The 25256-nt window shown below is 47.9% G+C and overlaps 2 protein-coding genes across 8 annotated transcripts in view; both read left to right on the forward strand.

Moving 5' to 3' along the window:
• Nucleotides 1–626: 626 nt before the first annotated feature.
• On the forward strand, nucleotides 627–16764 carry NIPSNAP1 (nipsnap homolog 1). Of its 2 annotated transcripts, XM_027050725.2 has the most exons (10): nucleotides 627–785; nucleotides 7402–7529; nucleotides 7728–7773; nucleotides 8034–8128; nucleotides 11520–11590; nucleotides 11738–11878; nucleotides 12199–12230; nucleotides 12571–12665; nucleotides 13817–13900; nucleotides 15603–16764. In XM_027050725.2, the coding sequence occupies exons 1-10, from the start codon at nucleotides 694–696 to the stop codon at nucleotides 15665–15667; spliced, it is 849 nt and encodes a 282-aa protein (XP_026906526.1). In that variant the 5' UTR covers nucleotides 627–693; the 3' UTR covers nucleotides 15668–16764. The 2 variants fall into 2 exon arrangements, with proteins under 2 accessions (XP_026906526.1, XP_053062754.1); XM_053206779.1 differs by lacking the exon at nucleotides 15603–16764 and having other exon boundaries at nucleotides 13817–15570.
• An 808-nt stretch (nucleotides 16765–17572) lies between these two features.
• THOC5 (THO complex subunit 5) overlaps nucleotides 17573–25256 on the forward strand; it is a 31104-nt gene continuing 23420 nt past the window's right edge. For 2 of the 6 annotated variants that reach the window (XM_015083649.3, XM_053206778.1), the window contains exons 1-6: nucleotides 17648–17915; nucleotides 19601–19729; nucleotides 21438–21581; nucleotides 22622–22735; nucleotides 22874–22971; nucleotides 24982–25128. In XM_015083649.3, coding sequence (XP_014939135.1) covers nucleotides 19634–19729; nucleotides 21438–21581; nucleotides 22622–22735; nucleotides 22874–22971; nucleotides 24982–25128 — 599 coding nt within the window. In that variant the 5' untranslated portion in view covers nucleotides 17648–17915; nucleotides 19601–19633. Of the gene's footprint in view, nucleotides 17916–19600; nucleotides 19730–19995; nucleotides 20139–21437; nucleotides 21582–22621; nucleotides 22736–22873; nucleotides 22972–24981; nucleotides 25129–25256 lie in introns of those variants that run through there. The other 4 variants (XM_015083648.3, XM_015083647.3, XM_015083650.3 and 1 more) reach the window with 4 other exon arrangements.

Below are 25256 nucleotides of genomic sequence, written 5' to 3' on the forward strand. Positions count from 1 at the left end.
ACAGGGAGGGGGACAAAACATAAGAGACTTTTTTTTTTTTAACGTTTATTCATTTTTGAAAGAGAGAGAGAGAGTGAATGCGGAAGGGGCAGAGAGAGAGGGAGACACAGAATTCGAAGCAGGCTCCAGGCTCCAAGCTGTCAGCACGGAGCCCGATGCAGGGCTCGAACTCACAGACTGCAAGATCATAACCTGAGCCGGAGTCGGCCGCCCAACCGACTGAGCCACCCAGGCACCCCAAGAGACTCTTAAATATGGAGAACAAACAGAGGGTTGCCAAAGGGGTTGTGAGATGGGGGATGGGCTAAATGGGTAAGGGGCATTAAGGAATCTACTGAAATCATTGTTGCACTATGTGATAACTAACTTGAATATAAATTAAAAAAAACAAAAACAAGAATCCCTAGTGCCATTGTTCCATGCTTCCTTTTTACCGAGGTGGACGCTGAGGCCCAGAGTGGGCAAAGGCCTTGGTCAAGGTCACAGAGCAAGTCAATACCAGAGCTGCAGGAGTTCTGAAAACAAAAGTCTGACTTCAGCTCTAACTCTGTGGAGTTGGGGGACGGCCGGCGGAAACGCCCACCTGGCTGCTTGCAGAAGGAAGCGGTCTACGCGGTGGGGCGGGGCTTACTCACGCCCCGCCCCGTCGCCGGTTTCGGGGCGGGGGCTTCCTTCAACCTGCGCCGCTCCAACATGGCTCCGCGGCTGTGCAGCATCTCTGCGGCGACGCGACGGTTGATGGGACGCCCGAAGCCCCGAGCAGGGGACCTTGCGGCTGCCGCGCGGTGAGAGCCGGGGCAGGGATGGGGGAGCGCTTCGCGCGCGCGGGGAGTGCTGGGGAGGGGACCAGGGTCTTGGTCAGAGGAATGGACAGACTCCGGCTTGGAATCTATATGGGTTAGAGGCGGGAGCAAGATCTAGGCCTAGGGAAGAGCTCTCAGCAAAGAATGGGGGAAATGGTAAAGGTAGGCGCAGGGTCTTTGTCCTAATGGATACCTGGCTCTGGGCACAGGATGAAAGATGGGGTGAATGAGAGGGAGAGGGACATGCCCTGGGCCCTGGAGAGTGGGAGCCGGGCAGAGGGCAGGAGTGGCTTCTTTTCTAGGCCTTTGAGATGATTGTGAAATAACACCTACTGGGGCCTTCTAGGAGAGGCAGCTCCTCCCTCGGAAATTCTGGGGGGAAGAGATACGGATAGCAATAGGGGACCCCCAAGGGCCATGGCTACACAGACCCTTTGCTCCCCAATCCTGAACAGTACAGGTGGGGCAAAGGAGGCCTGGGAAGGGATGGGAGTTGCCCAAGGTCACTCCCTCTGGTGTCCAGAGGTGGCATTGGGTCCGGACCCAGGTCTCCTGACAGTGCTCTTTGCACCACAACTGGTGGCCTCCTGGGAGAGGCAGTTCTCTCAGCCTGGGCTTTTGTTTGGGCCCTGCTCTGGACTGAGGCAGGGCTTGGCCTCCTTGAACAGCCCTGGGCGGCCCCTCCCTCCTGCGTCTCCAGCGGCCTGTACTTTCCCCATCCCCTCATCACCCTCTATACACACTTGCTTGTCTGCCCGACTAGCCTGTCATGTCATTTTTCTGTTAATCCAGCCCCTAGCACAGGGTTCAGGACAGTGTGTGCTCAAGAACATATTGCTACAGAAGTGAAGACACCTGTCTCCCCACCTCTGTGCGGAAAAGAAGCAGGGGGCCCTCCTCTCCAGCAGCCTAGGCTTGAAGCTTCAGAGTTCTGTGAGACCTTGCCATGAGATCTTAGAGCACTGTGCACTGTGGCTCATGGGTCGTTGGGAAAGAGGAGCTGAGTGTGTTCCCCCCACCCTGTCTGCCCAATAATTGGGGAGAAAGCTGGTATCATGGAAAGAGCCTGGAGTTTAGCGCCAGCATATCTAACTCAGCCTTTCTTAGTGGGGTGAGTCGTTTGGCCTCTTGAAGTCTCAGATTCCTCATCTGCAAAAGGGGTGATAAAATAGTCTGTATCTCATAGAGCTGTTGAGGGTGAAAAAGGCCATGTATGTGAGGCTTCTAGCCCCTGGTAAACATGCAACAGATATTGCCCTTGTTCTGACAGTTTCTGCACGAACTCCTCATAATATCAGGGCTGAAAAGGCCTTGGGGAGATCATCTTCTGTGAGCTCCTTGTTTTCCAGATGAGGAAATCGAGGCTGGGATTGGGACCTCACTTCCCCAGGGTACCAGAATCGGTAGGTGGTAGAGCCATTTGTGTGGCAAATATCCAGAGACCACAAAAGGAGCGTGGGACATAAGGCAGCCTGCTGCTCCTCACTTACTCACTTGACTTGGGCACTAGAACCTCTGTGAACCTCGGTTTCCTTCTCTGTAAAGTGGTGATGATGATCTGCTGGGCGTTTTTGCAGGCTTGCTGTGAAGGCTCTTGGACTAATGCTTCCCACGTCGCTCAGGGACTGCTTTACAGTTACTTATGCCTTTTAGATACCTGGGAACATCCCCTCCTGTTGACCTTTAGGCCACCCCATATCTCTCTGGAGTCACTAGAGGGACAGGTAGCAGCCTTTCTGACCTCCGAGGTTTGGGGACTGCTGGGATGGAGATAAGAGTGTGGGCTTTAAAGTCAGATGGATGTGGGTTGGAATCCTCTCGGCCATTAACCATCCTTGAGCTTCATTTTTCTCAAATACGTGTCATGCAGATTAGCACATAGTAATTGCTCAATAAACAGCAGTTGTTACTACTGCTGTACCAGTAATCCTGTTAACAGAACTTTAGTTCTCTTATTTTTATTAGTTATTATTATGCTTTATTTAAGTAAGCTCTACACTCAATATGGGGCACTTGAACTCACTATCCCAAGATCAAGAGTCACATGCTCTACTGACTGAGCCAGCCAGGTGCTCCAGAACTTCAGTTCTTTTATTTATTTATTTATTTATTTATTTATCTATCTAATGTTTATTTATTTTTGAGAGAGAGAGCATGTGCACGCAAGTGGGGGAGAGGCAGAGAGAGTGGGAGACAGAGGATCTGAATCAGGCTCTGCGCTGACAGCAGAGAGCCTTACATGAGGCTCGGTCTCACAAACCGTGAGATCGTGACCTAAGCTGAAGTTGGCCGCTTAACCGACTAAGTCACCCAGGCACCCCCAGAACTTCAGTTCTTTTAGCTCTTATGTATGTCTTCTAAACATACACCTCTGGAATAATCAAGCAGATACATGGTCCTTTCTAAAGTCAGCCAACTCAGGGGTGCCTGGGTGGCTCAGGCGGTTGAGTGTCCAACTTCGGCTCAGGTCATGATCTTGTGGTTCTGGAGTTCGAGCCATGCGTCAGGCTTCGTGCTGACAGCTCAGAGGCTAGAGCCTGCCTCGGATTCTGTGTGTGTCTTTCTGTCCCTCCCCTGCTTGCATGTGCGCTCTCTCTCTCTCTCTCTCTCAAAAATAAACATTAATAAATTAAATAAATAAATAAATACATAAATAAATAAAATCAGCCAACTCAAAACACAAGAGTGTTTCAGAGTGTGTATAGAGCTGAGAACATTCTGGAGCAATTTCATTTTGCAGGGTCTCGGATTGTTGATCACTATTGAGAGTGCAAATGTGACATCTACCGAAAAGTTCTCATCTGAGACAAATATTTGTTGAGCAACTCCCAAGCCAAAAGCACTGTGCTTTGTACCCTGGGGGGGATGGGAGGACATTAGTGGCTTCCAGTGTGGCTGGGGAGATAAGACATACTTCTATGAAAAGGATGAAAGGGCCCATGGAGAAATAAGAGAGGTGTTTTTATGGAAGGGGCTAAAACTGGTCCATCCGGACAGATCTTTCCTGCAGAGTATACAAAGCTGCGTTGTGTTTTTCTAGGCCTAAGAGGCATTCTTAATATAGTTTAGATACCAAAATCTTTGGCATTTCTGAGATTACATTGGCGGGGGGGGGGGGGAGGAAAAGAAATTAGGACTGTTCTAGAGCACTGATCCTTAAAGTTGAGCAGTCCCCTGGTGGGCTTGTTAAAACCCAGATTGCTAGGCCCACCTCCAGAGTTTTTGCTGCTGTATGTCTAGGATGGGCCCTGAGAATTTCTCAGATGACATTATTAGTGGTGGGTTTCAGAACCACTGGGATAGGGAATCTTGGATCTGTGGAAAGCTTGGCAAAGTACATGAGAGCTAGAATTCCAAGTGGAGACATCCAGCCTTTGTTTTGTACACAGTGGGGAGCCACAGAAGACTTTAGAGCAGAACAATAGCATCATCCAAATGGTGCTTTACAAAGATGGATGGGCAGATTAGGAAAAGTGGGGAAAGAGTGGGAGCTGGGAGATGAGTTAGGAAGTTTGGTAGGAACAGTGATGTTAGTTGCACTATCTTGTCAGGCCCTTTCTCTAAATGATCCATCCTAAGGCCCCTATTTTACAGATGAGGAATATAAAGCTCAAAGAGATGAAGCTGAGCTGAGATTAGAACCTGGATTCATCCAGAACCTGTGCTCTTAAGCACTAATTCTGCTGGTGGTGGTGGGGAGGGAAAGGGACCCTGAGCCCTGCGTCCACACTCTGAACCACCCTTCCTTTAATTTATTTCCTTCCAACTTTCATCATCTTCAAGCGGTTCTGTCTTAGTGTCCCCTCACTCCTTCATTTGTTTCCCAGACACAGACTGAGCGTGTGCCAGGTGCCCAGCACCATTCCAGGCAGTGGGAATACAAGGGACAGATAAGATCCCTGTCCATCTGGGGCTGCTTCTACTGGAGCAGACAACAAACAAGGCATATAATAAGGGGGAAAAAAGTATAATGGGATAGAAGGAGCTACAGAAACAGCAGGGTGAGAGGGGTCGGGGAGTTCAGGGGCAGGAGAATGTTATGATTTCACTGAGAAAATGAAATTTGAATTCTTGAAAATGTGAACCTATGGACACTGGCTTGGAGTTCAGACCCTGTCCTGGGATCTTGGACAGGTCCCATCTTGGGTTTTGCCTGAGAAAAGATCTTTAGAGATAGGTTGCTTTAGCCTGCTCATTCGACACACGGGGAAACTGAGGTCCATAGGCATAAAAGATGAGAGAGTTGTGGGAAGAGATGGGAGCCCATCAGAGCTCCTGGATTCCCCTGCCATTCCCCTGGAGTGAAGAGCATTCTAGCCCCCAGGCTCTGTCTCCAAGGGCTGACCTCCTGGCTGTTTATCTTGGTCAGTACTGATGTTAATAAATTACTCAAAGCCCAGTCCTGGAGCAAAGGTCTTGGTTGACAGTGAGTAGGAGCCATTGTTTTCCCTGCCACCACCCCTTCCAAGGGAAGCATCCCCTCTATATTCAAATCAAAGGTCGGATCTCTCTGCCAGTGGCTTTGTTGAAACACCTGGTTCTTCACAGTATCTGCCTGATGCTCCCCAAGTCAGTGCTCAAACTGGAGGTGGGAGCCAACTTTGGAGGAAAGAGTTCTGGGTTTCGTCTTGCCTCAGCTCTGCCCCTGATTTACCATATGACCTTGGGCAAGTTCCTTAACCCCCTGACTATTTTCACATCTCAAAAATGGGGACCCTAATAGTATCAACCCTATGTCAACATTACGTAGATGCAGCAGGATCATGCTTCTGACAAGTTGATCACAGATCCCTGACACAGACGATGTCCTCAGCTAAAGTATCTATAGCGAAGCTATATTCTGGTCCCCAAATTTCATAGAACCACACTGCCCATCTGATGATAATTGTCTTTTTTTTTTTTTAACGTTTATTTATTTTGAGAGTGCACGCACGAGCAGGGGGGGTGGGGCGCAGAGAGAGGGAGAGAGATCTGAATCAGGCTCCACTCTCAGCGCAGAACTGAACATGGGGCTCCATCTCACAACCATGAGATGAGATCATGACCTGAGCTGAAATCAAGAGTTGGGCACTCAACCGACTGAGCTACCCAGGCGCCCCGATGATAATCATCTTTTTTGTTCTTTGTTAATGAAACAAATACATGCACAATGACAGAAAGCCTGTGAATTCAGAAACACTTTAAACAATTTTATTTTTTTAGCTTTCCAAAAAGCTTTAGTGAGTAAAGAAAAATTTAAGCATCTTCTCCCCTCTCCCAGGTAAGCAGTATTTGGTTTGGGACAAATCCTCATTCATCTTTCTCTGTGTTCATATAAATGGTTTACTACTTTAAGATGTTTTTTTAATTTCATCAGTCTCAGTGGCTGCTCCATATTTTGGAAAAAAATAATACTTTGATTTGCCAAGACATTTATTCTAGCCACAGAAAAAGATCGAAAAAGTACACTTGCTGGCACTTAAGGGCCAGGCTCTCTGGCTAGAAATCATCCAACATGAGAATTGCTTTTCAGGCCTGACTACAAGTTGTACCACTGCTATTAAGCAAAAAGATTTATAGCCTCTGGCCACCTTAAAAAAAAAAAAAAAAAAAAAGCCCGCCCCTGCTGGGACCTTGTGTGGGAAGTATAGTTAGGGTAGGGCAGGACCGGTGGCAGGTCCCCTGCTCTGAACAGAGTACTTCATTCCTTTGTTCATTTTTCAAGGCACCTTAGCCAAGCACACTGGGTGGATAATGTCAATTAAATGTTGCCTGGATGAATGAATGAGTCTTGCCTTGCAATGCCTTTTTACCCTGTCTGCTGTTATCTGCCAAATCAGCCCTGGAGATTCAGAGATTGGTCAGATCACCTCCTCTGGAGGGTTTGCCCAGACTGCCAGAGGCTTGCTCACCTAGGCTCTCCCAGATACCTCTGGCTATGTTCCAAAGCCTGTTTTTTCCAGTGGACTGTGACTTCTTCAAGGACAAAGCTTATTTTTCTTTGGCTCTCCATTTATGGGGACTGGGAAGAGGCACAGGCCAAGTGTAGTGTGGGCACTGGGGAGCACAATGAGTGTAACCTTCTGTCAGAGGGGACAGAAATTGCCAAGAAAGCACTGAGTAAAAGAGCCTGGTATGTTCAGGGAGGAGCACATCTGGAGAGTGGAGTACACAGGTTGGAGGGAGGGGACAGCAAGGAAGGCTAGTAAGATACATTGCACTGTCAGGTTTTGGACATCAGGCAAGGTGGTTTTAGGGTTGATCTTCTTGGCAAGAGGCTGCAGATGTGTGCCCCAAGGAACCTCTTGGAAAGGGAAAAGTGGAGGGAGGGAGGAGAGAGGTGGGAGGTGGGGCTCTTCCCCTGGCCTCCTGAGGCCTTGCAAAACTTTAAGAAGCAAAGTGGGTAGCCATGACCTCTGTAAAAGGGACCAGGTCTGCTCAGCTGATTCCAGTGACATTTTAAACTCTGGGTCTGCCACTGGATTCTTTGGCTCCATTCCTAGAAATATGGGTTCCTCAGGACATCTGAGGGATGGGGGAACAGGATATCGAAGCCGATGGAAAAGCCAGGGCACCCCCCCCCCCCCCGCTTGTCCCCCTGAACTCCTCTGTCCTGCAGCTTCTATTCCAAGGACAATGAAGGTAGCTGGTTCCGCTCCCTCTTTGTGCACAAGGTGGATCCCCGGAAGGATGCCCACTCCACCCTGCTGTCCAAGAAGGAAACAAGCAACCTCTACAAGATCCAGTGTGAGTGGCTGCTGAGCCAGCCCGCCAGCCCTCCTGGGGCCTCTGGGGGCCCACAAGGCTTCAGCTGGGACAGGAGAGGGGCTGGGACATCCTGAGCTATCCTGGGAGCCCTGGCCCTGTGGGACGTCCCCCCACCCCAGTTCCCCACAGACACACACACACCCTGCTTCACCTTCCATTTTCTGTCCTCTGTTGCAGTTCACAATGTGAAGCCTGAGTGTCTGGATGCCTACAACAGCCTGACGTGAGCATCCTCCTCCATCTGCTCATCCCTCCCTGCTTGGGTTGGAGACTCCATCCCAGCCCCATTCTCCCTGCAGAGATCTAGGAGATGTAGATGTCAGAGCCAGAAGTCCTAAAAATGTATTGTCCAGCCTCTGCATCTTAGAGATGGGGACACTCAGGCTCAGCCCTGAGGGCCTGAGTTGGAACCCTTATCTCAGGGACCCTGGTGGCTGATGTGAGCCCTCCTCCCTCTCTCTGTCCCCCTCCCCTCCACCCCAGGGAAGCTGTGCTGCCCAAGCTGCACCTGGATGAGGACTACCCCTGCTCACTCGTGGGCAACTGGAACACATGGTACGGGGAGCAGGACCAGGCAGGTGAGGTGCCCACCTCCCCAGTGCTACTGCCGCCCAGCCCAGATCTCTGACACCTGTCATGCCTAGCCACCTTCCACACCCTCCACAGTGGCACCCAGAGGGATCTTTCATAATGCAGTCCTCCTCAGCTAACTCTACTGCTTAGACACCTGTTGTGGCTCCTGTCTGCCCTCAGCGTGGCCCACGAGGCTCTGTGAGCCTTTCTCTGCCACATCCTCTTTGCTTTGCTTCCTGTGCTCTCCCACTCAGGACTTCTTGCAGTTCTCCAGACTGACCATTTCACCCTCCACTTCCAGACTCTTGTTCCTGCTGTTTCTTCTGCTGGAAACATCCTTTTTCCCTTGCCCGCTTTACCTGGCTCACCCCTCTGCTCAACCTTTGTTTTGGTGTAGACCTCACCTCCTCCTAGAAGCCTTCCCTGATCCTCTCCACCTAAGCAGGCTCAGGCACCTCCCCTGACTTCCCTCTTCACAGCCCCAATCGTGCACCCCATATTGTGCTTGCTTGTTTCCCCATATAGGTGGTGAGTTCTGGGATGGAGGGGTCCCTGTCTGTCTTTACTACTGAATCCCCTATATGTAGCACATACTTAGGGAATTCACAGAGGCTCTTGTCTGAGCTGGTTCCTTATAGCCTCCCGGAGGTCCCCATAGCATGCACTATCCCTCCCCCAGAGATCCACCCTGCCCTCGGCACCAGCTGCTAGGCTGGCACACATAAATTTGACTCACAGCATCTCATTCACTCAAAGGGTCCCTGGTATTTAGACTGCACTGTCAGGGCAGTAGCCACTAACCACATGTAGCTATTTAAATTTAAATTAGTTAAAATTAGGGGCACCTGGGTGGCTCAGTTGGTTAAGTATCTGACTTCAGCTCGGGTCATGATCTCGCAGTTCGTGGGTTCAAGCCCCATGTCAGACTCTGTGCTGACAGCTCAGAGCCTGGAGCCTTCTTTAGATTCTGTGTTTGTGTCTCCGTCTCTCTCTGCCCCTCCCCCACTTGTGCCCCTTCCTTGGCTTGTAGATGCATCACCCCAGTCTCTGCCTCCGTTACCACATAGCATTCTCCCTGTGTACCTCCGTCTTCACATGGTGCCCTTTTTGTGTCTCTTTGTCTCTCAAAAATGAATAAACATTAAATTTTTTTTAATTAGTTAAAATTAAAGAAAAGGAAAAATTCAGTTCCTCAGTCACACTAGCCACCTTTCAAGTGTCCACTGATAGACCCGTGTGGCTCGTGGCTACTGTGTTAGCACACCCATAAGACATTTCTATTGTAGCAAAAAGTCCTTTGGACATGCTGATTTAGACTCTGTATAGCACAGGGAGCTCTTCTGCAACAGTCCTGATAAAGGGTCTTCTAAGTGTCCCTTGAACACTCCTAGTAATGGGGAACTCACTCCGTAATAAGCAAACCTATCTCATCCTTCCACAGCCCTGATAATTGTATGTGTCTAAAAAAAAAAAAAAATCAGTGTCTTACAGACAGATTCCCCTGATCATGTATTCTGTTTCTGTAACAGACATTGACACATTGCTAGGTGGATAAGAGAAGAGCAAACTGTCTTGAGCTTTAGCCCCTACCATTTTCCCATATTAGGTACAACTTAATCAGCTCTAGCTATAGTCCTTGGATTCTCTTAATTATTTGCTAGTTGGGAAATGAACTTTGAGGGATGGGTTCCTGAACTTTTAAAGCATGTCCTAAATTTTGTGTATCTTGAGGTGTCGTCCCTTGTGTAGAATCAGCTAGGGAGCAGAGACCCCCACCCCACCCCAAGCCATCCCCTAGAAGTAGGGCTCAAGAATCTACATTTTAATGGACGTAGAAGAACCGTTCATCTATCTCCTAGAGGGAGCACTGCAATTGTTAGAAAACTGTCTTTTCATGGGCCTAGGATTCCTTTCCTGTAACTTTTCCCTATTGGTCCCCAGTATGATGTTTATCCCTCTTCTACTGGCGGCATTCCTGAGCTTGGTAGACTTCCATCCATATAGTATTTTTGCTGTTTCCCTTGGGAAAGAGGCCTTTAAACTCTCAGGTCAGACCATTTTGCAGATAGGAGAATCAAGATATACAGATGGGGTCAGAAGGCAGGTAAGGGATAGGATGGGGATGGGAAGGAACAAAAGTCTGTGTTTCCAAACCACTGGTCAGCCAACTGCCCTCAGCTCTAGTCTCCCTTTGGAGACCTTCCTCTCTCGACCTCAGCCATGCTCCCAAGGGTGACAAGACTGTTTCCTTTTTTCTCTTCCACCTTTATTATTGGAAGGTGTAGTAGTTTCCTACGGCTGCCATAACAAAGTGCCAACTACTAGGTGGCTTAAGACAACAAATTTATTCTCTCAAGTTCTGGAGCCCAGAGGTCTGAAATCTAGGTGTTGGCAGGGCCGCGCTCTCTTTAAAGGCTTTTCTTGCCTTTTCCACCTTCTGGTTTTTGCTGGAAATCCTTGGCTTTCCTTGGCTTGTAGATGCATCACCCCAGTCTCTGCCTCCGTTACCACATAGCATTCTCCCTGTGTACCTCCGTCTTCACATGGTGCCCTTTTTGTGTCTGTGTCCAAGTCTCCCTCTTCATATGAGGACACCAGTCTTTGAATTTAGGTCCCACCAATATGACAGCATCTTAGCTTGATTATATCTACAAAGACCCTATTTCCAAATAAGGTCCTATTCTGAGGTTCTGGGTAGGCATAAACATAAGGGGCAGGGGAATACTATTTGACCCAGCAGAGGGGCTATGATAGAAAATTCAAACAGTACACAAGAGTTTTCAATAAAAAGCAAGCTTCCCTCCTGCCCACAATACCCGGGCCTCAATTCTCTGCCTCAGGGGCATCTTCTGTCACAATCTCTTGGGTCTCCAATGAGAGATGGTATAAAGACCAGCATCTCTGGATATGTCTCCCCACCCCTAAACACATGTGCTAGCATACTGTGCATGCTGTTCTGTTCCTTGGTTTCTTTCCTTTTTTTTTTTTAATTCACTAAGAATGTTCCATCTCAACCCATCAGGCCTACTCTCCCTTTTTGTCCATCCTGTCCCTCACAGGCCTGGTGTGCTGTTGCACCTTGGGTACAAGGACACAGCTGATCCTCTTGTGCTATTTAAGGAAGATTGGGTGGAAACATTCCCATTTTCAAGATGAGGACGTCAAGGGCTGGGGGGGGGGGGTCAAAGGCCACCTGGCAGACCTGGAGTTCAAACCTAGGCCTCCTGGGCTTGTGTCTGGGGAAATCCCCTGTCTAGCACTGTCCCTTACTAGGGCAGAGGGAACTCAGCTGGAGACTGCCCCATCTCATACACACTTAGCCAGCCTTAGGGTAAGCAGGGCAGGGTCCCAGCAGCCCCCTGACCTGTACCTCCTATTTTCCTCACCCCCCAACAGTACACCTGTGGCGATTCTCAGGTGGCTACCCAGCCCTCATGGACTGCATGAACAAACTCAAAAACAACAAGGTATGTCGGCATCTGTTCCACAAACCTCTCTGGAATATTGGCTCTGGCTCAGCCCTGTGCTGGGGGCTGCTACCACTACCCCATGAGATACACCGCCAGGGTGGGGGGCTCTTCGTGGCTGCCATGCCCAGATTGCCACACCCACAGGAGTACCTGGAGTTCCGAAAGGAGCGGAGCCAGATGCTGCTGTCCAGGAGAAACCAGATGCTCCTTGAATTCAGCTTCTGGAATGAGCCACAGCCCAGAGCAGGCCCCAACATCTATGAGCTGAGGACATACAAACTCAAGGTACCTCCTCCCAACCAGATCCCTGCCTGCCTCCCACCTTCCCTGCTGTGGTGGTGCTTTACAGATACACCAACGTGGGTGGGTCCTGTGCCCCAGCACCCAGACTGGGGCTTCTGGCCTCTCCCTCCCTGTGGGTTCAGAATAGAGGTATGTACACACGTGTGCACACATGCACACCCAGGTGCAAGTCAGGACCCTTGAATGAGGCCAAGTGGCCCCTGGGGTTGGGGAGACATAACAGTTTCCCCCCTCTACCCAGCCGTGACATTTGGAATCTGAGATGGGGCTCATTTCCACTCTTTCCCCTGGTTCTCTTTCAGCCAGGAACCATGATTGAGTGGGGGAACAACTGGTGAGTGGCAGTGCCTGGGGTTGGGGGGACCTTGCCTACCTATCCTGCTTAGTTCCCTGGCATACCACCTTTCCCAGGGCCATATGTCAGGGAACCCGGCATCCTCTGCTCCTTGTGGATCCAGGAGAAGGATCCAACCAGGATGTGAACCCTCTTCTAGCAGAATACCCAGCCCACGGCTGTACCTCTGTCACCCCCTTCCCTGATCATCTCTGAGAACTGGGGGGTCCTACCTCAGGCTCCTCCCTTGAGGTGTGGCTAAGAAATCAGCCTGGTGACACCTCATAGGGCCCTTTGCACTCGCCCTGGCCCCTGCTCCACACTCTTCTGCTGTCCCTAGGGCGCGGGCCATCAAGTACCGGCAAGAGAACCAGGAGGCAGTGGGCGGCTTCTTCTCGCAGATAGGCGAGCTCTACGTTGTGCACCATCTCTGGGGTAGGCTGGGAACCCTCCAGGGGCCCTCTGCTTGTCCCGTTTCTCTATTGTCACTCTATGTAGACAACACAAATATATTAGTGCCCTTTTGAGCTTATGATCCAGCAGAGGGGGACACCACCTCAGACATAAACTAACACAAAAACATCATTTTGGGTTATTACAAATAATGAAGACGCAGGGAAAAATGATGAAACAAACGGGAATGACTTGGATAGACAAAGAAGGCCTCTCTGAGGAGGTAAAATGTTAGCTCTGCTAAAGGATGAGAAGGAGCCAGCTTGTGAATTGCCAGGGAAAGGCATTCTAAGTAGAGGGAACAACATGTGCAAAGGCCCTGTGGTGGAGAAAACGCCTTCAGGGTTTTGAAGAGTGCAGAGGAGGCCAGTGTGGAGATAGGGATGGGTGTGAGGAGATAGGGACAGACTAGATCAGGCTGGGCCTTGCAGGTTGTGGAGACAAGTGGGATTTATTCTAAATGCAGTGGGAGGCTGCTGCAGGATTTTAAGTACATGACCTGATTTGTATTCCACTATGATTGCTCTGGTTGCCATGTGCTTTGCTGGAGAGAGTTTGTAGGGGAACAAGAGAGGCAGTGGGGCATCAGGAGATGGTTATACTAGTTCAGGCGGATGGGTTCAGGAGGATGGTGGCCTGGCCTAATGTGGTGGCAGTGAGGATGCTGAAAAGGCCACAGATTCATTAGTCTGGAGGTGAGGCAGTGGGCTTTGTGGATGAATTGTCTGTGTGGGGCGAGGCAGGGAGAGAACTCCAGATTCCTGCTTCAGCAGCTACCTGTGTGTCTCTTACTGAGACCCTAGGAAGGGCAGGTTGAGGGAGTCAAGAGTGTAATCTTGGCCCTTGGAAATGTTGCCTTTAAGGTGCTGTCACATCCAAATGGAGACACAAGTGGGCACCAGATATATGGCTCTGGAGCCCGAGGGAGAGTTCTGGGCTGGAAATAGAAAGGTGGATGTTGTCAACAAATGTACAATTGGATGAGATCGTCAGAGCAGACAGTGTGTGGTAACAGTCTGAGGCACTGGGGAGAGACAGCAGGACAGGGTTTGGGGCAATGGGAAGAGGGCTCTGTGCTAGGTATAGAACCAGATCCTCTATGCCCACGGAGTGAGCCAATGCCTTTCCTACAGCCTATAAAGACTTACAGTCTCGGGAGGAGACTCGAAATGCTGCCTGGAGGAAGAGGGGCTGGGACCAAAATGTCTACTACACAGGTGAGTGCTTCTGCTGGGGCATCAGCCTAGCCCTTGGAGGTCATTTGCCAAGAGCCCAATCTGAGGATAGAATCCCCTCAGCAAGGAAATCAAGCCTCACTTGATTACCTCTCGTGCTGGGAAGCTTTTAAGACAGTGAGTAGGTTTCGATCTTGGTGGCACACTCCATGTGATTTAGGCAGTGGGTCTAGGTGAGTGCCTCAGGGGACGAAAACACAGGTGGTCCCAATGCACTGTGGCCTCAGGCATGGTTCTTCACACTGAGGGCTCATCTGTAAGATGGTGATGGTGCCTCCCTTGGAGGGCTGGATGGAAGATTCTAGGAGCTAATTTCTGGAAAGTGCTTCCAGACTGGCACAGAGGAAGTGCAAATTTTTTGAGCAAACTTTTTATTCTCCATGTTTGCTACCTTGCGGGGACCCCAGAGAACCACGTGAAGTCAGCAAGTGTTGATTGTGTGCCAGGGACTGCAGTGGGTGGCTGGCTGGGGGACACAGAATGAATAGAAGAAGCCTGTCCCTCCCCTTGAGCTTACAGTTAAGGATCCACACTTACCAGCTGGTGTGGGGGAAAATGCATCTCCTGAAGTAATTAGCAGGAGCCTCATTCTTGAAAGTGTGGTGCTGAATGACAGTATCAGTATCTCCTGGAAGCTTGTTAAAAATGCCAAATCTCAACCCCCACCCCCAGCTGCTGAATCAGAATCTGCACTTTAACAAGAACTGGAGGTAATTGGTAAAGTTTGAATAATTCTGAGCAAGAGGAGTCTGACCTCCTGGGTGACCTTGTGCTGACCTATGGACTGCAGCCTCCCCATCTGTAAAATGAATCTGTTGAACCAAATCAGTGTTTTGCAAACGTTAGCCACTTGAGGACACCCTCATAGCTTTTATCCTCCTTGTATACTATGGCAATAATTATTTTCTTGATAATGAAAAAAAAATTTTTTTTGATGTTTATTTCTGAGAGAGAGAAACACAGAGCATGAGCAGGGAAGGGGCAGAGAGAGAGAGGGAGATACAGGCTCCAGGCTCTGAGCTGTCAGCACAGCACAGAGCCTGACGTGGGACTCGAACCCACAAACCATGAGATCAAGACCTGAGCTGAAGTCAGACACTTAACTGACTGAGCCACCCAGGTGCCCTTGATATTTTTCTTTAAATCCCCCTACTTCTACACCTAGCTTTTGTTCTAAGCAATATCTGCAGAATCATTTTTTGCTTATTCTCTCACCTATACAGGAACATAAATATATAATTATGAAACTTTAAGAATGTTGCATCTCACCACCACCCAAGACCCCTCTTATCCCACAATTGGGTGCTCTCTGTTCTAGGAAGGCAGTGGGGCTTTCCCTGTCTCAGCATCCTAGGCCGCCTCCTCCTTTTTTTTAAATTTAATTTATTTTTAAATTTTTTTTATGTTTTTATTTATTTGAGAGACAGAGAGAGACAGAGCATGAGCAGGGGAGGAGCAGAGAGAGAGGGAGACACAGAATCCGAAGCAGGCTCCAGGCTCTGAGCTGTCAGCACAGAGCCCGACAAGGGGCTCAAACCCTCGGACTGTGAGATCGTGACCTGAGCTGAAGTCGGACGCCTAACGGACTGAACCACCCAGGCGCCCCCTCCTCCTCCTTCAAAGTCCAGTTTTGGGGGTTGGTTTGCCTCTGCCCCCTCTGTGACCTCTGTTTCTCTCTCCGCAGTCCCACTGGTGCGACACATGGAGTCTCGGATCATGATCCCTTTGAAGATCTCGCCTCTCCAGTGATGCTGCCGCTGCCTCTGCCTCCTTCCCCTTCTCCCTCACGGCAGCCAATGGACAGAGGAGATCACAGTCCTGCTGTCTTGGTTTTCTTTCGGATGTGGGATGACTCTGGGGGTTCGTGCTCAGCTCAGACAAAGGGGAAGCTAAAGGATGACAGGGTTCTGAGGACTTGCAGCTCTGCCCAGGCCCTTCCCACCTTCCCTGCCCACCCCTTCCCCTGTGCTGGAAGCAGTTTTTAGTTTCTCTGATGAAAAACAGCAAACTTTTATGTATTCTCACATTGCCCCCTAAGATTCCTCATCTCAAGGCCACCAGTCCCTAGTTATTACCATGGAAGCCCTCAGTTTAGCTTTACTTACACAAAAGGTAGTGTGTCCAGTGGTTAGAGGTGGGGTGGGGAGGAAGGAAGTCAGACCAGGCCTCGTTGTCTGGAATTCCCTGGTCTCCACTGGGCCACCCACTTGCTGGATAGTCTGAGCCAAGTCCCTCTTGTCAGGGAAAAGCCTAAAACTGCCTCAAGAAGTAAAGGGGAAAACCCTAAAGTTAGCAAATTCAGCGTGAGATCCTACATATTCCATTGAGAAAGGCTGGGAAAAGGGATGGAGCTGGGAAAGATCTGGGTCACAGAATGGAACATGAACTTAGAAGGTAGAACATGGAATTCAGACCTTGGATTTGAACTGCAGAATTTGGAATACAGAATCGGGAAGATAGAACAGAGGTTACAGAAGACCACCTGGGAAGGGGTTCCCAGCACAAGACAGAAAGAGGCTCATCTCTTTCTCCCTACATAATGAGATGGAGAACTTGACTGTGTAGCTCCAGCACTGCTGTGTAGGGAGAGTCTCCTCCCCTTTTTCACTCCTGCAGGCTAAGGAGAGGGCCAGGGCCTGTATTTCCCTCACCCTGCAATTCCTTTTCTCTCTTCATATTCTATTAGCCCAACCCTCATTCTACTGGGCCACTGGGTATGTGGAGTGGGGTCAGGGACTTCAGTGATCCCCACACCTCATCAACCTCTAGGTAGCTTGATTCTGTCTCCCTTTCAGGAAAACTTATGCTGGAGTCACTGATGGAACCAATTAAAAATTTACTATAAACCGTGGTGTGTGTGTGTGTGTGTGTGTGTTTCATCTGCAAGGAACTTTGGCAGGTGCTAGGGGCAGGGCCATTTTCCTAGTTCCATCTGGCTGATTTACGCGCCCGCCCCACCCCCCCCCAACTCTGTTACCTGAGCTATACTCAGGAAGGGCCTCTGCACCCTCCCAAACCCCCATGGCAGAAGGGACAGCCCTTTATAACTAGGCACTCAGGACATTAGTGTTTCTACCTCTGGATGAGTAGGATTTACACCAAAAGCCCTTAACCCTGTCCTTAGAATTCATACCAGGGGGCAGAAAACACTTGATACTGTCAAATGCTGCATGAGAGTTGTGACTGTCCTAGACAAACCAGGCCTAAAATGAGGAAACTACTGATGCACCCTTGGGGAAAAAAGTGTCAGAGAATGAATGCCGTCCCTGGCTTGCAGCCCTCACTAGTATGGGATGTTTGGGTGAATGTGACAGTGGTTAAGAATCCAGGTCATGAAGGCATATCCGCAGTTTCAAATCTTGGCACTACCACGCTATCGCGTTATCTTGGACCTACGACGAACTCATTCACTCAACTAGTCGGAAGCAGAGCGCGCACTAGTTGGGGGCCGTTGCTTTAGGCTCTGGGCAAAGAGTAAACAGGGCACCTAAGACTCTGCCCTTGCAGCATCAGTTTCCCGGTTTTGGAGGACAGCGTGAGGGTGTTGGTGACCCTTCCTAACAAACACAGGTCTCAAGGCCGCTTGCTTGCGCCCAGCCCAGGAGCTACTTCCGCCGGGAGCCGGCGGCCGGCCGGGGCCTCAGCGCTTCGCTTCCGGCCTCCGCGCCTCGCTTCCGGCAGACCGCTCTTTCCTTCCGTTTCTCTATGGTGCCTGGGAAGCCCTCTCTCCGCCGCCGGAAGTGGCTCACTGGCCGCGACAGGTTCGGGGCTGCACGCGGTGAGGACTGGAGCGGGACAGAGGGGCTGGTAGGAGGGGCGGGGCAGGGCGCTCCGGGACCTAGGTGCGGACTTCCCGGAGGGCGTCCCCAGGCTGGAGTCCGACCCGAGTTCTCCGTGCTCACTCTTCGGGGTCCCCAGCCGCTCGGCGCCGCGCGCTCAGTCTCTTCAGGTGAAAATGTTGGCAGCAGCAGCTTTGGGCCCCACTATGCAGCTCTAGGTGACGACGACGTTGTCGATGTCTATGGTGGTGGTGATAACAACTCACATTTATTGGGTGCTTACGTGTGCCTGGGTCTCTTTACTGTGTAGCCAAGTCAGGATTTCTCACATTTCAGCCTTTCGCGTGCCACCTTTTTGGGTTTTGCCCAATTTACCTTTATGACTGTTTGCTAAGGTTTTTAATCGAGTCACTTTTTACTTCGCAAAGGTAAATTGGTTTTAGGAGAAAATTTCGATGGTCTCCCATAAACGGAGACTTGGCAGTATGCAGAAAGTAATGATAAAAATTAATATAATTAACATGAAAACAGACTAATTCTGGCTAGATTGCATTGTCTAAAGCTCTGAGACAGAATCCTTTTGCTAAGAAAGGAATATTGATGTTCACAGATGCTAAAGACAAATTAGGAAAATGAGATGTTCTCCTTGAAGCAATCGGAAGTTTCTAAAAAGAATTGAAAAGGGATTGACCTCCTTAGATGTTCAACATTATTTCAGATCATCCATGTGCCATTTACAGTCCCACTGCTAGGTCATCTTCATCACCTTCCCCAGAGGAATGCCTCCTGTGTCAATGTCTACAACAACCCCTGAGGTAGGGACTGTTATTCTCATTTCCTCTGAGGAAACAGGCCCAGAGAACAGTGAAGTGACTTGTCTCAGGACTCCTAGCTGTTAAATAGAGTGGAGACTCCAACTCAGGGCTTCTCTGACTCACTACCATCAGCCTTGGCTCCTTCAGTAAATGCTGGTGGCAGATTTTTGGGGCCAAGGGAGATGGTGCTGCCCACCTCAAGGGGCTGTGGTGACAACCAGGAGAGGTAGCAGAGGGGGAGGATGCTTTGTGACCCTAGAGCCCCACGAAATGTAGGTTCTATTCTTTTAAATTTTAGGGTCAACCAAAGAGTTGATGGCATTGCCAGCTGAGATGGTAGCAAGACACATTGGTGTTACAAGAATGTAGTTAAGAGCACTGATGTGGTGTCAGATGGAACCAACTTTAGCAAACTAGCCGTGTAACCTTGGGCAGCTCATTCGGCTTTCCGAGCCTCGGTGTTCTCATCTATAAAATGGTACTTGTTCTTACCTGAAAAGTTTGTTATAAGGATCAAATGAGTATTTATCTGTAAAGTGCTTAGATCAGGTCCAGCACACGGTGATCAATCGATAGTATTGGGAACAGGTATATATGCTAAGCTTCGGAGTTTAGTCAGTGATGTGGTTATGGCACCTTTAAATTTTTTTTTTTAACGTTTATTTATTTTTGAGACACAGAGAGACAGAGCATGAATGGGGGAGGGTCAGAGAGAGAGGGAGACACAGAATGTGAAACAGGCCCCAGGCTCTGAGCAGTCAGCACAGAGCCCGACGCGGGGCTCGAACTCACGGACCGCGAGATCGTGACCTGAGCCGAAGTCGGACGTTCAACCGACTGAGCCACCCAGGCGCTCCAGTTATGGTGCCTTTAAAGGAGGTGAAGATGAATTCATTTTGGATAGGCTGAGGACCGATTCCCCTTTTTACACAGGATTAAACTGAAGCTTTGGAGGGTTGAGTGACGCTTTTTTTGAGTTACCAAGGTTGTTAGTGGCCAGCACTACTAGTTAAACTTAAGTATTCTGACTCCAGGAAAATCTCCAATTCCAACTCTGGAAAATTGCAAAAGTTTTCTCCTTTTAACAGATCTCTATCTCCTCTTGACCTTACCAAACAACCATGTCATCAGAATCAAGCAAGAAACGGAAGCCCAAAGTGATCCGAAGTGATGGAGCTCCATCTGAAGGCAAGCGTAACCGTTCTGACACAGAACAGGTGAGATCAGCCAGTGCTGCCATGCTGCTGAGAAATTACAGCTTGTGGCAAATCACCTGGCTGTGGGTTTGCAGCAGCTGAGGGTCACAGTGATGGCTTCCCAGGTGGCCTCTGCTTGACCAGGTACCTGGAATTCCCCTGGTTCTACAAAACCTGAGTATTCACATTTGGTTTAGCGGCAGCATTCCAAGAACCAACCAGCCTATATCAGACATGAATAGTGCCTGAACAGACAATGCATTCTAGTATGGTGTGTGTCTCCCAAGTTTCCAGAGTCAGAAGAAGCCAGTATCTGCAGCATACCACCAGAAACTGGAGATGTGGCATTCCTGGTCAGCTACTGAGAAAGTACCAGAACAACATCTCCGCAGAATGTCTTCTGTGGCCTAAGAGCTCATGCTGTCAGCAGGTTCTTCCTTTTATTATTTCCCTGTCTTTAAATCTCTCAAGCTAATTTTTCTTAAAGATTATTTATTTATCTTGAGAGAGGGAGAGCACATGCCCACGTGTGCGAGTGGGGGAGAGGCAGAGAGGGGTAGGAGAGAAAATCCCAAGCAGGCTTTGCACTGTTAGCTCGGGGCTCAATCCCATGAACGAAGAGATCACGACCTGAGCCGAAATCAAGAGTCGGACGCTTAACTGACTGAGCCACCCGGGTGCTCCTGTCAAGCTAATTTGTGACCTAATTGTTTTGATTGGTTGGTTACTTTTTTTTTTTTAACTGGATTAGAGAAGCATAGGAGCTTGAATTTAAGTAGAAAACGATCTTTTTCTCAGATTTAGGAACTCTAGAGTAAGAAAAAATCTTATCCATTGTGTAGGCATTAATTCTTTTTTATTGAGATGTAATTGACATATAACATTAATTTAAAGTGTATAATGATTTGAAATCTGTGTATGTTGTAAAATGATCACTACAAAAGTCTAGTTAACCATATGTAGTTACGGTTTTTTTTTCTTGTGGTAACTTTTAAGACCTATTTTCTTACAACTTTCAAATATGCAATATAGTATCATTAGCTAACTCTCTTCAAGAGATGTGTTCCATTTACTCCAAAGGCTGGGTGACCAATTACGATATTTTAGTCTCTGCTAAAGCTTGATTTGACCATCTAAACACCCATCAGTAGGAATTTGGCTAAATGCATTCTGGTTCATCTACACAGTGGATTCTCACACAGCCATTTTGATGGATATTTAATTTATTGGGATGAGAAACTGCACTAAATAGCATGGACAGTGTGATTCCATTTTGTTTAAAAATAAAATTTGTGTTTATCCACAGTATTAAAAATAGTTGTTTCCGTTTGGAGGTGAGATTACAGGCAACTTTTCATTTTGTTTTTGATACTGCTCACTATATTCTGAGTCTCTGACACCAAGGATGCATTACTTTATAATTAGAAAAAAAGAGAGATTCTTTTCCATTTTGAGAAGAAGGAAAACATTTGATTTGACGACCAAATTTTTTTTTCTTAAGATTTTATTTTTAAGTAATCTCCACACCCAACATGGCGGCTCGAACGCACAACTCTGATATGAAGAGTCGCATGCTCTACCAACTGAGCCAGCCAGGCGCACCTTGAGGACCAGATTTTTTTAGAGACATGATTTGGGGTTTCATTGTTACTGATTTCAGCCAAGTGTCCCTGGTCCCAACAGGGAGACTTTTATTCCCCACCCAAGGCATGTATCCGTGCTTCCACAGGAAGGTAAATACTACAGCGAGGAGGCTGAGGTGGACCTGCGGGACCCTGGCAGAGACTATGAGCTGTACAAGTACACGTGCCAGGAGTTGCAGAGGCTCATGGCTGAGATCCAGGACCTGAAGAGCCGAGGAGGCAAGGATGTGGTAAGGAGTAGCAGTGGTTTGGGGCAGACATGAACATGGTGGGTTTGCACGGATGGACTTGTTTTGCACCCACCAGAGCCCTTCCTGATCTTGGTCGTCTGGCCTAACCATGATCAGGTAGTTGGAGTCTGCGGGCTCCAGAGATGGTGCTTATTAATTTATTGAAACATTTCATCGCTCCCCAGTCATCAATTAGAGTAACAAAAGTACAGGATAATTAATTTTTCTCCTAAGTGTAATTTGACAGTTCATCCAATTAATACTTATTACATGTCAGGCATTTTGTAGGTGTTGGGAAATGATAATATGTGTAAATTCCTTTGCTGTTGTAAGGATGGATAGGTACAGGTATGTTATAGAGACCAAAAATGAAATTGTTAGTATTAAATGAATGAACCAGACTTTAAGGCAAAGAAACTAAACAGTGTAACTAAAAACAAAACCCATGTATTGCCAAGAATCTCACTTATTTGTGCTTATCCTGGCCCAATATTGTTATGATTATTACATCATATTTTACTGTTGCCAAGCTTTATAGCTATAATTCTGGTATGTTCATTTAAGTTATTTTGTAAGGTTATTCATAGAGATCAAATTGTATGGTGGGATGTTGCTATTGTTAGGATCTCTGTAGACAATATGTAGGAACAGATATTAATTGGTTTTATTTTTTAATGTTTATTAAAGTTTATTTATTTTGAGAGAGAGAGTGGGGGAGGGCAAAGAGTGACAGGGAGAGAGAGAATCCCAAGCAGGCTGTACTCTGTCAGCAGAGAGCTCAACATGGGGCGTGAGATCATGATCTGAGCCAAGATCAAGAGTCAGACACTTAACCGACTAAGCCACCCAGGTGCCCTGGGACAGATATTAATTGTGCATTGGCTATACTTGCTCCATTTTCCATCGACAGTTCTCATCATTCTGAGCTCCTTCCAGTATCTGTTTTTGGCCCTGGGTGGGGATGGGTCAGCAGTGAGGGGCTGAAGGAAGCTGAGCCATCACCTGTTGTCAAGGTCTTCACCAGTTTTCTTTGCCTGCAGGCAGTTGAGATAGAAGATCGGAGGATCCAGAGCTGTGTGCATTTCATGACTCTAAAGAAGCTTAATCGATTAGCCCATATCAGATTGAAGAAAGGAAGAGATCAGACCCATGAGGTAGGAATTGAGAGGTTTAATCCTCCTCCTCCCTCTTCCCCATCCACTTCTTAATCCCCTTTACCTCTTCCCTGAGTTTGCTGCTGCTCTGTTTGACCTGACTTGCCCCACTTACCTCTGACCTTGTCCTCCTTTCAGGCCAAGCAGAAAGTAGATGCCTATCACCTGCAGCTCCAGAACCTGTTGTATGAGGTGATGCACCTGCAGAAAGAGATCACCAAATGTCTGGAGTTTAAGTGAGTTTTGGAGAACAAACTTTGTCAAAATTGCCTACTGGTAACTACTTTCTCCTGCATAGCTCAGGGTTAGCTAGTCTCCTTAAAAAGAAATCAGATGAACTTAGAGACTGCAGGATCTGGGACAAAAGTGAATAGATCACTTTGGGAGAATTGGAAAGCAGTGTTTCCAAGCTGCACAAAGAACCTTAGAAGCTTGTCTGACTTTTTCAAGTTTTGAGCTCTGTACCTGGCCAAAACCAGTTGTCTATCTCCAGCAGCGGCCTTTATGTTACCAGTTTGATTCCTGGGCACCTTGCATGGGAGCAACTCCCTTCCAGTCAAATCCTTTTAACCTTTTGGCCCACTTTTCCTCTCTAAAGTTCCAGCCATTCATTTTTGCAACTGGATTTTATTCTTTGGAACCTGAATTTCTTGCCACTTAGTTGCTCTCAGGTAAACAAACTATAGTTTGTCAGTGTCCATTTTAAAATGTAATGCCTCTTGGCAAATCCAAGTTGAGAGATGAGAAGGAGGAAAGAGTAGACAGAGGAAGAAAAGAGAACGTATTCTTGTTTGGTCAGACCTATTTGTGCAAACTGAAAAGAGGCAGGTTTTATTGTAATAAACTTGTGATGAGAGGGGTACATCAGTCATTGGGTCTGGTGTATTTCTGATAGTTATGCTAATTTTTTAAAGTTATTTTTAAGGAGAGAGAGCTCACAAGCTAGCAGGGGAGAGGCAGAGAGAGGGAGAGACAGAATCCCAAGCAGGCTCTGTGCAGTCAGTGCAGAGCCCAACATGGAGCTCGAACTCACAAACCATGAGATCATGACCTGAGCTGAGACCAAGAGTTGGATACTTAACCTGCTAAGCCACCCAGGCACCCCAATAATTACACTGATTTTTGAGAGACATATTTATTTGCTCTATACATTCATCATGTAATGGTAGTTAAATACTAATAGAGGCAAAATTCACGTCAGGTTTTTCTCTGAGTTAATAGTATTGAGTCATTGTCAGTTTTGACTATGTACTATGCATAGATCAGATATTATTGGGGGAACCAGGGGAAGGTAAACTCTCAGTACTGTTTTTGAAACTTCTTATGTATCTTAAACTGCTTACAAATAAAAGATACTAAAAACAGAAGAATGGGATGCCCCAAGCTGTAACTGTCACTCAGATGAAAGCTGACAAATTCAGAATACAATAGAACTCTAGTCTCTGGAGAGGCAGGTGACCACCATTGGCCCTGGTCAGATAAGCCTGGGTTCAAATCCCAGCTCTGCCACTCACTAGCTATGTGACTTTAGGCAAGCTGCTCATCTGTAGGAGTCTCCATCTCATTTGAAACATGGAGATAGAAATCCCCATTTGATAGAGATGTCCTGAGAATTAGGTGAGGCTGTCATACAGTGGGTGTTTAATACCTGGTAGCTGCCATTATTACCATCATCTGTCCATGACCTGTGCACTATGTTAATGCAGGAAAGAGTATGGGATTTCTTTAGTATATGTGAATCACTAAACATAACAATTGAAGCCTCTAGATCGTTTTCACACCTGGTTATGCCATCCTGAATCTTCCTCATCCCTTGTTTATGTGATTAATGTTTTAAACTTAAGTGCAGACCCTTAGGTTTTTTTCTGTTAAACGTAATTTATTGGTTTCAACCTGTCAATGTAGGCCTAGACTGTAGTGTTTTTATTGACTTTTTCAGCTCTTAGCTGTCTTGCTAAGCTTGGAGATAATCTGTAAATTTGATAAGCATCCCTTCCAAGTCTTTAATTCATGGATAAAAAGGTTGAGCACCATGGATAAGGATCCTGTGGTATGTAATCATCTACTTCTCTTCAAAGTGAGATATTTACTAATGAGCATTTGCTGAGAAGACTTGATGGATTCCAGGTTCCTGGGTAGTTGTAGACCAGGGCTAAATGGGCATCTATGGAGGGAACTGTGGGCTTGCTTATTCCATGGTTTGGAGTCTTGAGAACAGCAACGTAACATCTAATATTTGCCTGCAGGTCGAAGCATGAAGAAATTGATCTGGTCAGTTTAGAGGAGTTTTATAAGGAGGCTCCTCCAGATATTAGCAAGGCTGAAGTCACCATGGGAGACCCTCACCAGCAAACCCTGGCACGTCTGGACTGGGAGCTGGAGCAGCGAAAAAGGTAGTGTTTCTCCCTTCCTAACCTTGTTAACCTGTGCAACACAGACCTTTACCCATGGGGACAACGCTTTGTCATGACCCACAGTCAGACAGTGCAGTTCTGTGGAACCAGCAGAATGATTTCTTAAG

Source organism: Acinonyx jubatus, chromosome D3, assembly GCF_027475565.1.
Source record: "Acinonyx jubatus isolate Ajub_Pintada_27869175 chromosome D3, VMU_Ajub_asm_v1.0, whole genome shotgun sequence".
Taxonomy (NCBI): Eukaryota; Metazoa; Chordata; class Mammalia; order Carnivora; family Felidae; genus Acinonyx; species Acinonyx jubatus.